Source organism: Arachis ipaensis, chromosome B07, assembly GCF_000816755.2.
Source record: "Arachis ipaensis cultivar K30076 chromosome B07, Araip1.1, whole genome shotgun sequence".
In the NCBI taxonomy this organism is placed as follows: domain Eukaryota; kingdom Viridiplantae; phylum Streptophyta; class Magnoliopsida; order Fabales; family Fabaceae; genus Arachis; species Arachis ipaensis.
Window position 1 is genome coordinate 40,409,744 of NC_029791.2, and position 17,451 is coordinate 40,427,194.

At 35.2% G+C, this 17,451-nt stretch overlaps 1 protein-coding gene and 1 long non-coding RNA gene across 2 annotated transcripts; both read left to right on the forward strand.

The window, feature by feature from the left end:
- Positions 797-2,166, forward strand: LOC107609558. The gene is made up of 2 exons (XM_016311558.1): positions 797-1,141; positions 1,476-2,166. The coding sequence occupies exons 1-2, from the start codon at positions 1,002-1,004 to the stop codon at positions 1,903-1,905; spliced, it is 570 nt and encodes a 189-aa protein (XP_016167044.1). The 5' UTR covers positions 797-1,001; the 3' UTR covers positions 1,906-2,166.
- Positions 9,069-10,142, forward strand: LOC110264576. Its single transcript, XR_002350747.1, has 2 exons — positions 9,069-9,229; positions 9,460-10,142. It is a non-coding gene; the product is annotated as an uncharacterized LOC110264576 (long non-coding RNA).

Genomic DNA, 17,451 nt, shown 5'->3' on the forward strand with positions numbered 1-17,451 from the left:
TTTAATTTAAATAAAAACAAAAAATATCCTGTAACAATTTCACTTTTACTTTTTAAGAAAAAACAAAAATTTCTACTAGCAATTTTAATTTTCTTTTAATTTAAGAAATAAAAAACAAAAATTGCACTTAAGATCCGTTTGGAACTCTAAAAGCACTTTTTTTTTTATTTATAAAAAGTTACATTAATAGTGTTTGGTACAATTTTTTAGATAAACTTTTAAATTTTTAAAAAAGTTATTTAAGAGCTTTTAAAAAAGTTAAAAAATATCACTTCTCCTATTTTTAAAAGTTATTTTATCACTCTTATTTAATACAGAACTTTAAAATAAGTACTTCTATAATAACTTTTTAAACACAAAATAACTTATTTAAAAGTTATTACTGATAAAAATCCTTATATTTTAAACCCATTTTTCAAAAGAACTTATTTAAGAAGTTTAGACAAGCTGCCTTTAGCGATTTCACTTTTTCCTTTGTATTATGATAAAATCCGAGAAAACACAATATTTTTTATTTTCGTATATTTGTTAAATTAATAACTAATTACAATTTTCTTTTTCCTTTTTGAAAAAATTAACTATAAGGCTATCTAAGTTGAAAAGAATGTCCCTCTCTGCCTTGCCATTCCCTTCACAAGCCTGCTCAATTATTATTGGTAATATCCCTTTCCCACATCAACACGAAATTTTCTGTACTTATATAAACACAGCAAACGTCACACACACGGCGACACGGAAACTCCAAAAAAAAAAAAAAATCCATCTGTTTATTTAATTGAATATTTATTTATATGAAATGAATGGACGCAATTAAAAAGGCACCATTCTTATAAGCTGCCAGTTTTCTGAACCTGGTTTTGTCACAAATACAATTTGTAGTTGTAGGTCTCTTCGCCCCGCTTTCTTCTCTTCTTCTTATCTTGTGCCTTCGCGTGGCATGTATCAATTCAATTAAATCTCTCTTCCTTCTATGTCTAAAATATCATAACAGCATAACAAGCATGACAACAAGCAAATCAAGTAATGAAACTGCTGCTTCAGAACAACTCAACAACAATACAGAGTGTTGCATGTGCGGGGATCTTGGCTTCTCTGACCAGCTTTTTCACTGCAAAGTCTGCCAATTCAGATCTCAACACAGGTACCCAACATACACAATTCTTCCACTTTCAATTATGTCTTGTGATTTAGGAAGAGTGTTAGACTGTTAGGTATTCCACTAATACGAGTGTTTTAGTAATTTTAGAAGTTGATTTTAATTATATATATATTTTATAATTAAATTTATTGACTAAAATNTATTGGTATTATTGAATTACCTGAAAATAACTGAAACTCTAGTATTTCTGGGATTGTTGAAATTTCTTTAAAACAATTGGGTAAATTTAATACCGCAATATTTTGAATCAAAACGTGATATTCATTTTGAAGGAGGATCCCTTTCTAATCTTTTTTCGCTTCTTGAAATCGTTCAGATATTGCAGCAATTTGTACCCGAAAGATGAGGCGTGTGAAACGTGCAATTGGTGTTTGAGTCAGAAAGAGAACACAAAAGAGAAGTCACCGAATTCGTCAAATTCTTCATCTTCTCATCACAGGAACAACGACGAGGGAAACAAGAACAAGAAGCTCATCAAGAAGCTCCAAATTCAGAAACCAATGATTAAGAAACCAAAGTCTCCGTCAGATCATCAGTCATCAAGATCACCACCACCACCATCGCCTTCACCGTCGGTTATGACACCGACACGGAAGAGAATCGTGACCAACCGTGCCTTGGAGGAAAGGCTGAGGAGGACCAAGTCAGAAGGGGTAATAGCGGCGGTTAGAAATGGTGGCGCCACCAAACAGGTCTTTAGGAATAAGGTCAGAAGGTACAAGCTTTTGGATGAGGTTTCAAGTTGAGTTAAGCAAACAAAACTTAAGCAAAATAAAAAGTTTTATATTTTTTATTTAGAAAATATCGTTCCATTTTCGAACTTTAATACATTGAGTATCAATGTAGTAAAAGTCGAAAGAATAGATACTTTTGAAAAGGAGGAGTACATAAAAAAATGATGTCGATTATAGGTTTTTATTTTTTTTTTCCAAAATTTCCCAAACAATGTATATAAATCAAAAGTGAAATAATGAATGAGCCATTGCGGCCCCACTTTCTCCTCAAAAGATTAGAACCTGGGATGAAATTCAGGATTTAGTATGCCAATTGAATACTGAATAATGCAGTTTGGACAATACTCTAGCAGAGTAATTAATCATTAATAATTTTTTCAAGAACTTTATAGATTTCAAACTTCAGTTTTACAAATATTCAATCTATTTTTTCATTTAACTAACTCTCAGATTTAGAATTTTATGTAATCAATAGATGGAGCATCCAATAGATGGAGCGAATTCTTTTACATATTTGCAGAATTTGATTTTCAATAAGAAAGAAGTCTCTATCCAAATTGCCAAAAATGAAGTCTTGAAATATTGACATGCTAAGACGTGTCGTACTATCATCTAAGATGTTATGTTAATATTCAATAGAATAAAATAATTGTAAATGTTAAAATAGAAATTTTTAAAATTTTAATAGATTAAAATTAAAAAAATGTAGGAATTACAATTGAAATCAAGTATTTTACAAAAATAAATATTTATTTAAGTCAATAATCAATATCAATAAAAGAGTCATGTGTCATCCCGAAAAATGGTTGGAAACTGTCTTTTATTCATTTATTCTGCATTATAATGTGAATGATATCGGTGATGAAGCAAGTGATACTAGATTGTTATAAAGTCTTGAGTAAGTCATGAATGATAGAGACGCGTCATTGTTGTAAAGCAAAAAAGTCTAAAAGGAGAGCGTTTTGCAAGTTTGCTAGAAGTTTCTACGCAATATCACACACGCTTTGAGGTGGTGGGGCTTAGTTGGCCCTTCATACACAAGAATCTTTTAACTAATTTACCTTTTTTTTCTTAACACAAGAAACAAATATGAAACAACACAATTAAATTAAAAAAAATAAAGAGGAATCAAATTTTTTATTTTAGTGCCAGACAAGCGACATTGAAGTTATCTATTATTCCGATGGTTATTTGAAATTAAGTTGTTTATTGGACTAAGACGTGAGGTCTAGATTTTCTTTACCGACTTTTTTTAGCGCTGAGGTATTGTCGTTCGAATTCCTCGTGAGGAGGTGAAGGATGTACCTGCAAGAGACTCTCATACCTAACTTGGCAAGAGTTTTAGCGAGTTTTTTACTAGATTGGATCTAAATATACTTGAGGGTGTGATACGAAATTTCCACATAACTATCGGCAAGTGTACCGGATCGCATCAAGTAATACCACTGTGAGTGGGTTATCATTCCCACGAGGATTAATATATTAAGCAATCAATGATTAATTGATTATTTTAGGTAGACAATTCATATTGGGATGATGAGCAGTAAGTAATTTAAATGACTTAATAAAGAAGTAAATGAAAGCTATAAAATGACAAGAAAGTAAATGACGTAAATGTAAATAACTAAAAATTAAATTGCATGAATGTAAATGACTGGTAAGTAAATGACAAGAATTAAGAATGGAAAGAACATTGGGATCAAGAGATGTTGTATTCTCAGGATCAATAACTTTAATCTCCTCTTCAATCATGCAATTGTTGATCTCTTGGCAAATCATAAGTAACTGAACTCCAATTCCTTGGTAATTCAATCTCTCTTAACGTGATCAATTGTCAATTCCTTGATCTAATTGCTCATGAAAAGAGATGAAGATTAGTATCTGATTTATATAGATTGATTATATGTCACATATCAATCCCAAACCCAAATTCACAAGAATTGGGAGAAATATCTTCAAGCTTCTATGATCCCTTTTCTAAGTTCTCATAGAATTCAAGTTGGATTCAAATTCTTTCCCAAGACATTTGAATCCTTAAGGTGAAGAACGAAGATTCTTTCTAAAGAAGCAATTGAAAGATGAATCGAAGATGAAGAGTAAATTACGTTTGATCCATTGAAATATAGTAGAGCTCTTTCTCTCAATGAAAAGAATTAGAAACTCATAACTAAAGAATTACAAAATGGGTATGAGAGGAAATGGAAGAGAGGGAGAAAGTGAGAAGAGAGTCCGAAGACTCCCCTCCAAGGTGTGTATCTAAAGGTATCTAAGTCAGTGTCCACTATGAACTATTATATATCGTTGAAAATCTCTAGAAGTCAGCTTTCTAATGCCATTGGAAGCACTACATTTGGACTTTTATATCTCCAATTATCTTTGTCCGAGTGAGGAAAGGTCAGTCTGGCAGAAATGGCCCAGCGTGCCACTTCCCAGACACGCCAACTCATATGTCAACTTTGAAGAAAATTTAGCACGAAGGCATGTGGCTAGAGACACGCCACTCCCACCTCCATTTTGGAGATTCCCTGGAGTTGTGGCCTGGCGTACCACTTCTCCCACACTTCAGCTCACACACCAAGCTCACACACACACCACATACACACCATCCACACTTGAGTTCACACGCCTCTTCCATACAATTTTTAAATGCCTTCCTAAATGCCACCCTTCCTTTGCTTATTCTTTTTGTGCAAATTTATTATCTCATTTTCCTTGCAAAAATCCCAAATGTGACACCCCATTCTTTATCAATTTCATTCTCCTACAAAAAATCATTAAAGACAAGTGCATCACGGCTTGATTCTAATAATCATGAATTAACACAAAAATTACTAATGTTTAATGATTCTTTGCATGAAATTCTAATTTGAGAATTATCCACAAAAATATTTGATTAATAAGTAAGATTCATGATTTATTTAATGAAAAAGCACTAAAGTAGCTACCAAGATGCTCATGCATTAGGGTGTCAGTGTACTTATTGTAGAAAAGATAACTATTTTTTTAGAGTAGTTTCATCTTTGATGGTGGATGGTCGTTCCCTCTTGATAGAAAAGTTGTTGAGATTTTCCTTCTAAATAAGCAGGAGATATCTTAGGAGGTAGTTACTTATTCAGATAAATAGGGTTGAACTACCTTTTTTGTCCCCGGCCTCTATGAGGTCAGGCAGGAGTAAAAGAGGCCACCTTTACTGGGTGGACTTTTATTCTTTTTAGGTCTAGCTTTATTCTGGGCTAGGGTATGAACAGTGCCTTTATTTGAGTTTGAGCTTTTATGAAGTCGGGCTCGAGCATCTGTGGCTTCAATTTCCCACGTCGGGTATACCGCCTTCGAGAGTCGGATACTCAACATGTTTTCAAAATTTGTTGAGACATTGTGCCACTTGATGGCACAATGTGCGTTATGTTACCATTTCCTGGGGATTCATGCACGTCATTAACGAGGGGAATAGTTTTACTTTTTTTTTCCCATGGTTTCTTATAAATATTCTTTTTTTTCTTCCTTTTTATTATTTTTTGTTTCTCTAAACTACTTCGTTTACCATCTCTCTTTCCATCTTCAGTAGTTGCTCCTTCTTTCAAGCTTTCTTTGTGACCATTGTTCTTCATTCAAGGTTTATTTATCTTGAATTTTCGTTCGTGTATTGGAGACTTTGGATCGTACATGTCTTGCTATTGTGCACCTTTTAACTTCACGCTCCTTTAAGGTTGGTTCTTTTAATCCTTTGAACCCCTCTATATATCCTAGGTGATGTGCTGCTGCTTTTGTTTTTGTTTTGCCACTTTGATTTTTGATTTGCATTATGAAATTTGCTTCTTTTCTATTGAATTTTTGTTCGCTTTCGTTTGTTGCTGGAATTCTGAATGTGGGGCTCTATCCCGTGTTTCCCGCAAAAGGTGCCATTTCTTTATGGAAGATGGAATTATTTCAATATATTAGAGAAATAGTGTAGCTGTTTTGTGTTGGAAGCTTTTATGATGTTCTTGGTTGATGCTGACCCGACCTCTTGTGAATTTGTAAATATTTGTGTTGCTTATTTGTTGCGTCGGGAGGTTGATAACGATCTTGAGAGATGACCCGACCTCCTGATCGTTTGTCTTGACTTGTGGTGATGTTTTTGTTTTGTTGTATTATAGGTATAGCTTTTTGATGTCTCTTTCAGTAGTTCACAGCATGTCTTTTAAGGTCCCATCCGATTTGACTTGGGTGGATTTATCCGTTCTTACTCCTATCTTTGTTATTGATAATGAATATGCCAAAGCCTTCTGTAGACACCATAGGTTGTGTTTGACTTGGAAGGATGAGAGGAATTATGAAATTATAGTTGCTGATCTTGAAGAGAGGGTTTGTTTTTCTCGACTTAATAGGTCAAAATGTCATTTCTTATATGTGTATGATTACTTTTTTACTTAATTAGGAGTTACATTTTCTTTCTCTGATTTTGAGTCCGAGGTCCTTAAATTCTGCAATATTGCCCTTACCCAATTACATCCCAATTCTTGGAGTTTTTTTGAAAATATACCAACTTCTTTGTCAAAAACTTGATGTCCGACTTTCTCTTAAGGTCTTCTTTTATTTTTTTGTTCTCACCAAACCCTTTAGCTCCAAAAAATAAGGTTGGCTCTCTTTCCGTGCTATTCAGGGTAAGAAAGTTTTTGCTATCTTTGACGAGTCCTTTCATGACTTTAAAAACTATTTCTTTAAGATTCAAGCTGTAGAGGGTATCCAACCTTTTTTCGTAAGTGATAAGGATGAGCCCTTTTTCTCTTTGTATTGGGAAAAAACCCTGTGATAGTTAAATATAACTTGGATAATTTAGATGAGGTTGAGGAGGGTATGGTCGGATTATTCCAGGAGTACTAAGGCCGAGCTCCTTATCTGGATACCAAAAGATATTTAGAAAATCCGAGCCAGCTTCAGTCCAAGCTAGGTAGTTTTTCTCTTCCTTTTATAAATTTGGCTTTGTAAAAATTGTATTGATGGCTAATGTATCCCAACTTTGGTGTTGCAGAAAGAATGACTCCTAAGTCGGCTGCTATGAAGACACTCTGGACCGCTAGGAAGAATGTTGTTGCACAAAGTATACAACTAAAAGAAGCTGGTGGAACTGCTGACCTCTCCTCGCCCTCGAAGTCGGGCTTGGGCACCTCGGCCACTCTAAAAGTTACTCCTGATTCGGCTCCTCAACTAACTCCTCCTCCTTCTAGCTTGGCCAAGCCAACATCCCATCCTCTACCTTCTATTACGGAACCGAATCCCAAAAACTGTAGGGCTTCAGATTCGGGGAGTATATATGAGCAAGGTTTTGATGCCCTTGCTTGGAGTGAAAAGCACATACTTCCTCACAGCTTTATCGGCTTGGATGATGTTGCAATTAAGAGCCAGCTTCAGCACCTTGCTCGAGGTGGAGTCCGAACAACTGGCATATGCCTAGCCTTAGCCAGAGAGCTGGAGAAGACTCCCCTTGGAGCTACTCAGAGCTTGTTGGCTACCTTGCAGGTTGAAGTTGCCTCCTTAAAGGAGTCTAAGAAGGAGTGGGAGGAAGAGAAGGAATCTTTTCTCTCTGACCTTGGCAGAGCTCAGGATAAAGTAAAGTAGGTGGAGACCGCCTTAGCCATGTCGGAAGGGTTAAAGAAGAAAGCCGAGGAGAGGTACATCAGGGTCTTCGGGGAGAAGCTCGACTTGGTGGACGAGGTCACTAAATCACGAGATAGATATGCGAAAATTGAGGAAACCATAGTCGAAGGTATGGACAAGATGGTTGCGAATTTGAAGGTTTAGTTCCAAGTTGTTGTTCCTGAGGCGGACCTCTCCCTCATAAGCTTGGACAGCATAATGGTGGACAAGTGTAACACCATATCATTCATATTCTTATGCTCGAGTCATAAGTCAATGATAATAAGGTGGTACGACTCAAGATGGAGTTGTAATACATATATAATTATAAGAGATTATTAAACGATAAGCCTGAAAAAGAATTAAAGAAAATTGCGAACATATCGCTAATTTAGCTAATTTTGTTTTGCTGAAAACTAGGGATTTGAAAATTATCATAGTTGAATTTGTTGTTACAAATTATGATTGAGATGAATTTGTTGTAGTATATTGACTTGTTGCTGAACATATCACTGAGCTTTAGTTTTTCGTTGTTGGATAACGTTATTGAATATTGAGTTAAATTTTGTTGCTGGATAACATCGCTCAGTTGAGCTAAATTTGTTGTTGTAAGTTCAATTGTTGCTGAACATATCACTGAACATTATAATTTTTTCCACTTTTTCTATTATAATTCTTTTTATCAGGCAAAACTTAAAAATTGACTCTATTAAATTCCAAGTCTTTTATTATCTGTGTACTACTTAATTGGTAGGTCACTCTTTATGTAAGCAAATTATTCCAAATCAATTTAAGAATTTTTATTGTTATAGAGAATTGCAAGAAGACCAGTGAAAGCTACACTAAGAGAAGTAGCAAAAAAGAGAGAAATGAGATTTGCAAACCTCCAAAAGATTGAACAAGGAGTAAGGAAAAATTTTCATGATGACATAATAATGATTGTTGTGTTTCTCAATCCCAAACTTATTGATACAAGCTCTCCATTGGGTTCTCCTCTTTCAATCAAGGGAGGTGAATTCTGACCATACAAAATTTTATATATAATAACTTGTTACTTGTAGAGATTAAAGTGAACCAATCTTCACTATATAACTAAGAGTATAATATTTTAGATTTTCAATGATTTGATTCTAAAATTTGTATGCTCTCACTAGTTTATGATGGTTAATTAACGTGAACATGTATCTATTAATTAGCTATGAAATAGATATGCTTTATATATTAATACATATATCTCCATTTCAGCACTTACTACCATATTTTCTTGATTGTAGTTCTGATATATCCTAGATATTGTCATAATAATTTAAGAAGTTAAAGAGAGTTCCGAATTTAAAAATATACAGAAAATAGAACAACGCAATCAAGATACGTATCTTGTATCGAGAAGTTTAATTTCTGTACGTGAATCACAAGTTACATAAACATTAATATTAAAAAATAAAAAAGTCCTAAAACTATTAAACTGTAGATAAGCTTCTTAATTTAATTTTTAAAAAAATTATAATTCATAAATGAAAAGCAAATCAAAGTTTCATGTGCATACAAGTTAATGTTGGCTGAGTACTTCTTGACTAGGTTTGTAGTTGACTAGTTGGTATGAATGAATTGATGGTAGGCTGTCAACCATTCCTTACAAAATATGTGTACTGATTTTAGTCTTAAAGTTGATTTGGCATTATTTATGGTGCGTTGTTTGAATGAGTGCCTTTATAATCATGTGAGTAAAATAGCCTAGTTTGTGGTAATTTTTTTGTTTAATTCTCATTGTCTTACTGGGATTAAAAAATTTATTTGCTGATTCTATTGAATTGTTCAATTTATTTGTTGATTTTTTGGTTGTATGTTCGATTTAGTTTGGATTCTTTGCTTAGTTTCTCTATTGTTGAATTCTCTGGCTTTGGAGCTGAGTTTTCTGACTGTATGTTCAATTTTTTTTTTGGGTTTCAGATAAACATTACAAGATGAGAAAACAAATGGAGGTGCATTTGTTGGTGCTGATGGTGTTCAGTTCCCTCACAAGTTAATACTTATAAGTTATAAAATTGAGTTGAGCTTGCTTTTTCCTTTTCTTGTGTCCTGGTTTATTTTAGTGGAAAGGATAATAAACCATGTTTCACATTTACTATTTTTATTACATATACCATTGTATTCTCTTTTTGCTGATAATTGCATTTAACTTATGGCAGTTATGTGTACCTGTTAATAAATATGGCCAATTTTATATATGTGTTGTATGTTATGGATGCAAATTTTTTCATATATAATGTTGAATGGGAGTTATGTATGCAAGCTTTTATATATGTGTTACGTATGTTATGGTTGTAAGCTTTTTCTTATATAATATGGCCAATTTTATAGAGCTTCATTTAGATAAGGGCAAATTCCATTGACCCACCCCTCCCTGCAGTTTTGGAAATTAGAAGTTGCTTTTTTTTTGTTTCACTTTTACATATATAATACTGAATGAGAGTGGGGGCCGGGAATTTGTATGTCATTTTTCTTTTAAATTTTTTCTTTTTTAAGACATATTTGGTGGAAGTTCAATATAAAGGAAGTTATAATTTATGAAACAAGACTAGTCAATGTTATTTCATCAAAGATCAATTGCCAATTTGGCATAATTTATCTTAGATTGGAATCGAACTTTCCTCTCTGTATGGTATTTTTGATGGGATAACTTTTCTCTTTTCATAGTGAATGAAATATTGTGTTAGCATAAAACAATTTTCGTTATCATTTTTTATACAATTTATCATCTCTTGTCTGCGATCTATCTTTTTTTTTTCCTTTTCGGATATGTCTCATGGTCTCTCTACAATAAGGTATATCCTTGGTCTATATAGGCACTTTATAGAGAGATGCTTTAGCGTACTTCATTTTAATTGATGTCAATTCTTTAATTGCATTAAAGCCAGGCTTGTATGATTTCAAATTAAATTGTAAGAACCAGTGAATAGAATCTTACTATTTATTTATTTATGATGCTACTAAGTTTATTTGGTTACTTTTACATCTCTTTGTGGTTTACTATCAGTTTCTCAGTTCTTTGATTCATTTGGTGGAATAGAACATTCCAATGTTAATAAGAATCCTACAGCAACTACTTTGCCACAAACAATTCCACAAGAGAAAGAATACACAAGGCCACAACTAGATGTAAAGCTTAGCCATTTGGCCTTTGGCACTGATTCAAGCACTTCTGTTCAGACAACAGAAACAAAGTTTGCTGACCTTCTTGATATCACACTTTACCATTCGATGCCTTGATATGTGTGTTAAGTGATTTCAAGGTTTATAGGGCAGGAATGGCTTAGAGGATGGAAAGGAAGCATGCAAAAGTGGAAGGAATACAAGAAATTGAAGGAATTGCTAAGCTGTCAAGCCTGACTTCTTCGTACTAAATCGATCATAACTTGAGCTACAGAGGTCCAAATGAGGTGGTTCCAGTTGCGTTGGAAAACTAACATCCGGGGCTTCAAAATGATATGCAATTTGCCATAGTTTTCATGCAGTTAGGCAACGCGTACGCGTGCATCACGCGTACATGTGACCTTGCGAAAGTTCAATCGACGCGTACGCGTGACAGAGCCACGTGCTAGACGTATCAGAAATCGCTGGGGGCAATTTCTGGACTATTTTTGGCCCAGTTTTAAGCCCAAAAAATACAGATTAGAGCTGCAAAATGGGGGAATCAAATTCATTCATTCACACAACTTTTATTCACATAATTTTAGGTTTTAGATGTAGTTTTTTGGAGAGAGAGGCTCTCTCCTCTCTCTAGGTTTTAGGGTTTTTAGCTTTAATTCTTCTCAAATTCAGATTTCTATTTTACTTTAATTTAGTTTTCTTCTACCCTTATTAGTTCTAGAACTTTAGTTTATCTATTTCTCTTGTTGGTTTATTTATTTTTTCCAATTTAATTTATGAACCCTTCATGTTAGATTCAATTTCCTATTTAATGCAATTTGAGGTATTTCATGTTTATTACTTCTTGCTTTATTTGGTATCATTGATGCTTGCAATTATTTGTTGTTTAAATTTATTATCTCTTATTAATTTCTATATTTTTATGTTATACCTTCCAAGTGTTTGATAAAATGCTTGGTTAGATTTTAGTATAGATTTCTCTCCTTTTGGCTTTGGTTGAGTAATTAGAGACTCTTGAGTTATCAAACTCTGTTGATTGATAATTGAAAGTTGCTAGTTGATTTGGATCACTCTAAAGCTAGTCTTTCCTTAGGAGTTGACTAGGACTTGAGGAATCAAATTGATTCATCCACTTGACTGTCCTTCATAGTTAGAGGTTAAATAAGTGAGAGCAATAGACAATTGATGTTACAATTGATAAGGATAGCTAGGATAGGACTTCTAATTCTCATACCTTGACAAGAGCTTTATTAGCTATTAGTTTAATTATTGCAATTTACTTTTCTTGTTCCTTATTCAAAACCCCAAAAAGATAAAATCCCATAACCAACTATAAGTACACTTCCTTGTAATTCATTGAGAGACGACCTGAGGTTTGAATACTTCGGTTATTAATTTTTAGGGGTTTGTTACTTGTGACAACCAAATTTTTGTATGAGAGGATTCTCTGTTGGTTTAGAAACTATACTTGCAACGAGGATTCATTTGTGAATTCTAAACCGTCAAAATGGCACCGTTGCCAGGGAATTGCAAATGTGTGCCTTATTATTGGTTATTGTGAATATTTTTACTTTTTCGTTTCTTTGTTAGTTGTTTCTAGTTTTAGGAGTTTAGTTTCATTATTCTTTATTAGTTTTTGTTTTTATTTTCTCTTGATACTATGAATTCTCACCCCTTTAGCTAGGAGTTTGGTTCAAATCATGTTGTAGGAAATGGAAGCTATAATGAGAACATGCATCAAGGATGGAACAATCAAAGGTGGGAGGAGCATCGAGCATATGCCCAACCTTCTTGGCAACAACATCCTCCAGTCTCACATAGGTATAACTCCAATCCTAATGCATATCAATCTAATGGATGTGGTAGTCCTTATTGTACTTGTCAATAACCACCACCATATGCCTATGAACCCCCTCCTCAACATAACTCTGAACCACCATACTCACAAGTCCCCTACTACCAAACACCCCCATATGACCCTAACCCTTATCCATCATACCAACCACCATATGAACCATACGAACCATACATAGAACCACCCGAACTCCAAAATAATTACTCTCATGAACCACCACCTCCATATTCACCATCTCCATGCCCTTACCAAGAAGAACCACCTTCCTACTATGAACCCTTTCTCCAAAATAATGAACCCTCCTATCCACCCCAACCTCCACTAGATGGCAACACCCTTAGTGTTATTCGCCAAGGGCAAATAAAGCTTCAAACCACACTTACCTCTACTCTCACTAGTCTCACCTCTACTCTCCAAACTCTTATATCCCGTGTGGATGCATCAATCAAAGAGCAACATGATCCCAATTATGCTATTGACACAGAACAAGAGAGAAGAGATCGGCTTAGGGACTTAATGGATCGAGTTCACGCACCTATACTTCAAAAGAAGCACGAGGAGGCCCAAAATGTGGAAGTAGAGACCCTTGAAGATGAAGGAGTAGCTGAAGAATTGGTGAGGGAAGACATCAAGGAGGAGTTCGATTTTGTATTAGAGCAAGTGGAGAAAGCTGAAATTATAGAAGAAGAGGAAGTGGTTGAAGACTTAGGAGATGCGGAACCTCCACGGGAAACTCAAGTCATAGAGCCTCCTTCCAAGACATTTGAAATTGATGTTGAGGAGGGTGTACAACCTCCAAGGCAGATCATGGTTGAAGACTTTGAAGGAGATGATCAAGAGATGGATTCAATCATTGATGAATTCTTATATACAATTGAACCATCTCCCACTAGACTTGACATGGAGATTAAAGAAGAAGGGGCACAACCTCTCATGCCCTTAGTAAGCGATGAAGAAAAGATTGAATTGGAAGAAAGCTACCAAGAGGAAGAGGTTGAAATTGAAGAAGCTTGCAAAGAGGTAGAAGTTTTCAAAGAGGAGCACAAGGGAATGGAGCTTGAAATCACCTTGCCAAAGTTGTTGGAGACCTCTCCCCCAAAGCCATTACCAACCAATACAATATTCAAGTGGGTAAAATTCATATCCCATAGCTTTCTCAATCCACTTGAATTTGGTTTGCTTGAGACGGATGGACAACTCAGAGCTCTTTGTGGTTTTAAGAGTAAAAGGGAGATGGTTAGTGGTTGGCATCACAATCCTAGGTTCGTTATGGTTGGATGTTTAAGGTCTAAGTGCAATGGTTAGTATAAGTCTCAATTGAATGGGTCTAGGAGGTTGTTTGGATGTCTCGGTGAGAATTCCGATTGCTCACTACCCAAGTGGAAAAATGATGATCAACAAGAAGATGGGTGCAAAAGCAAGGTTTGGGACCCCGAAATTCATTCTAGCAATCAACACTCTTGGGGCTTTGTCACTTGCTTTAACTTGCTTGAAGGCTTTATACGCCTAGTTTGGGATCCCAGAGGCTATTGGAATTGCAAACATTGGTGGGGATTCCTGGATGAGTTCAAGCACAAGCCACCATGACAAGGGGCTCACCAAATGTCCAACTTAAGAACAATAACTAAAAGTGCCGGTGGGAGTCAACCCACCATGGTATGATCGTTCCTTTTCATTCCTAGTTTTATTTTATTTTGTTTTTATCAGTGTTCATTCATAATTTCTGCATAATCACTTGTATTCTGCATAAGAAAAAAAAGAGGGAATCGACGCGCAAGCGTCTACGACGCGCACATGTCGTATGTGTATGCGCAACATATTGAAAATGAACAGAGAGTTGCGCGAGAGCAGAGCGGGAGGGGTGCGTGGCGCACAAGCCACCCCTCGCGTATGTGTGCGTCACGCGTACGCGTCACTTGCAACCATGGCAGCCCACGCGTACGCGTCAGGCACGCGCACGCGTGGATATGGCAATCGGCGTAAATAGCGTGCTGAACAGAGAGTTGTGATGGTCTGGGGCTGGCACTGTGCTAGAGTCACAAAATCACCCACGCGTACGCGTCCCTGACATGTGTGCATCCTTTCGCTTTCAGACCACCCACGCATACGCGTGGGTGATGATCGAGAATTTGTCGTGTCGGTCTAGAATTTCTTCTTATAGAAGGAATAACTTCGTTGTAAGCATAGTTCTAAACTAACAAACAATTCCCACATCAAAAATATTGGTTGTCACAAAGAACAAACCCTAAATAAGAATTAACCGGAGTATTTAGACTCCGGGTCGTCTCACGAGGAATTACAATGAAGTGTATGATTATTGGCTATGAAAGGGGGTAAGGGGTTTTTGATTGGTGAGAGGGCAATAAAATATAAATGACAAGAAAAGTAAAGAAAGCAATTAAAGGAAGCAATTAAGGAAGAGAGACATTCATGGCAAGGATTGAGATCATAGGCTTTCTATCCTAGTCATGCATGATTAATTCATCTTATTTAGTCAACTCCAACAAATAGGGAGAAAGTCAAACAAGATTAATCAATCATGTTACAAGTATAAACAAGAATTTATCTCATTACGTCAACTCCAACAAATAGGGAGAAAGTCTAACAAGACTAGCTAATCTCAATCCAAAAGTCCTAACCAACTTACTAATTAAATTAGCAAAAGATTAGCGTCAATGGAAACAATACTAGCTAACAACTCTAGATCACCAACATAAGTTGGGTTTTCATGACTCAAGATTGCCCAATTATTCTTTCCAAGCCAAGAATGCTCAAGATCTACTCTAACATCCAATCAAGCATTTTGTCAAACACTTAGAAGGCATAAAAAGAAGACATAATAAATGAGCAAGAAATAGTAAAATCTATCAACTACCAATTGCAAGAAAAGTAAATTCACAACTCAATTCAACAATTAAAAGAGCATCAAACATTAAATCTCATTAAAAAAAATCAAATCCAACAAGAGCATCCATGAACATAAAAGAGAGCCTAAAAGGGAAATTAACAAGAAAACTAAGAAGAACAAAGGTGTAACAACAAGAAATTAAAAGAGAAAACTAAATCAAAACAAGAATTGAAAGATGAATTTAAGAAAAGTAAACCTAAACTACCCTAAATTCTAGAGAGAAGAGAGAGCTTCTCTCTCTAGAATTCTACCCTAAAACATGATGAAAAACTAAAATATGACTACTTGCTTCATTCCCCCTTCAATCCTTGGATTCAATAGCATCAGAAATGGGTTGGATTGGGCCCAAAATGAGCTGCAAAATCGCTGGGGGCAATTTCATAAAAGTGGACCACGGACAGCATCGGCGCGTGCGCGCCCCTGAACGCGAAGCAACATATGGCAAATTTTTTTATATCATTTCGAAGCCCCGGATGTTAGCTTTCCAATGCAACTGGAACCGCTTCATTTGGACCTCTGTAGCTCAAGTTATTGTCGTTTGAGTGCGAATAGGTCAGGCTTGACAGCTTTACGGTTCCTTCATTTCTTCATGAGTTCTCCCACTTGCATGCTTTTCTCCTCACTTCTTCCATTCAATACTTGCCTTATGAACATGAAATCACTCAACAAATATATCAAGGCATCGAATGGAATTAAAGTGAATTAAAATCATCAATTTTAGGGCCTAAAAAACATGTTTTCACATTTAAGCACAAATCAAGGGAGAATTGCAAAACCATGCTATTTCATTGAATAAATGTGAGAAAAGTTGATAAAATCCCCCAAAATAAGCACAAGATAAACCACAAAATCGGGGTTTATCAAATCTCCCCAAACTTAAACTAAGCATATCCTCATGCTAAGAATAAAGAAGGACAAGAAAAGGGTATGAACATTTATTCAATGCAAATAAACTATATGCACCTATCTATATGCATGCAACTAAATGCAAAATGATTCTACCTACTTGGTTAAAAGCAAATCAATCTCCAAGATTACATATGAACGAGTAGGGGTAAGATCATATGACGATTCATGAATCCTACCAATTTGAATATCAAAATAAAGTACAAATAGACTTGCAAGAAGAACGCTTATGAAGGCCGGGAACAAGGAATTGAGCATCGAACCCTCACCGGGTGTGTATCCGCTCTAGTCGCTCTAGTGTATAGGGTCGATCACTCAATTCTCTTCTACTCATGCTTTCCATGATTTGTTTTTCATCTAACAATCAACAATTATTCAATGCATGCATACATTCATCATGAGGACTTATTCATAGGTTGTAATGGGGCTAGGGTAAAGGTAGGGATGTATATGGTCAAGTGAGCTTGAAATTTGTATCTTTGATTAGCCTAAGCTCTTTCTAAACCTATATAGCAACCTATAAAATTCTAATATAGTACCTAGCTACCCATGATTCCCACTTTTTCATATACTCATGCATTCTCTTTAATTCACATTCCATATGCATTGATTTTTATTGAACTTTACTTTGGGGCATTTTTGTCCACTTTTTATTTCTTTTTCTATATATTTTTCTTTTTTCTTTTTTCTATATTTATCTTTTTTTTATATATATTTTTTTCTACACATTTTTTTTTGAAAATTATATACAAACATATCAATGCATATGGTTTTAAGGCTCAAAACTCACATGCTTGTGTTCGTAGCTCAAAAATCATGTTCCAAAATAAATTCTTCAAGCAAGTTCAACAATTTTTTTTTTAAATTGGTAGGGTGCCCTAAAACAATTTTTCTTGGAAAAGATATCATAACCCTAACCAAGTAGTCCTAACATAAAAAGAAATGGTGAAATATGTACAAATTCTAACTAACATGCAACCTATCATGCAATGCAACAACTAACTAGCAAGGACAAAAAAAATTAAGAATTGGTGTTGAAAAAGGAAGTTGTTACCCATGGAGGTCGGTCGGACGATCTCCCCATACTTAGAAATTTGCACCGTCCTCGGTGCATGCAAAGAAG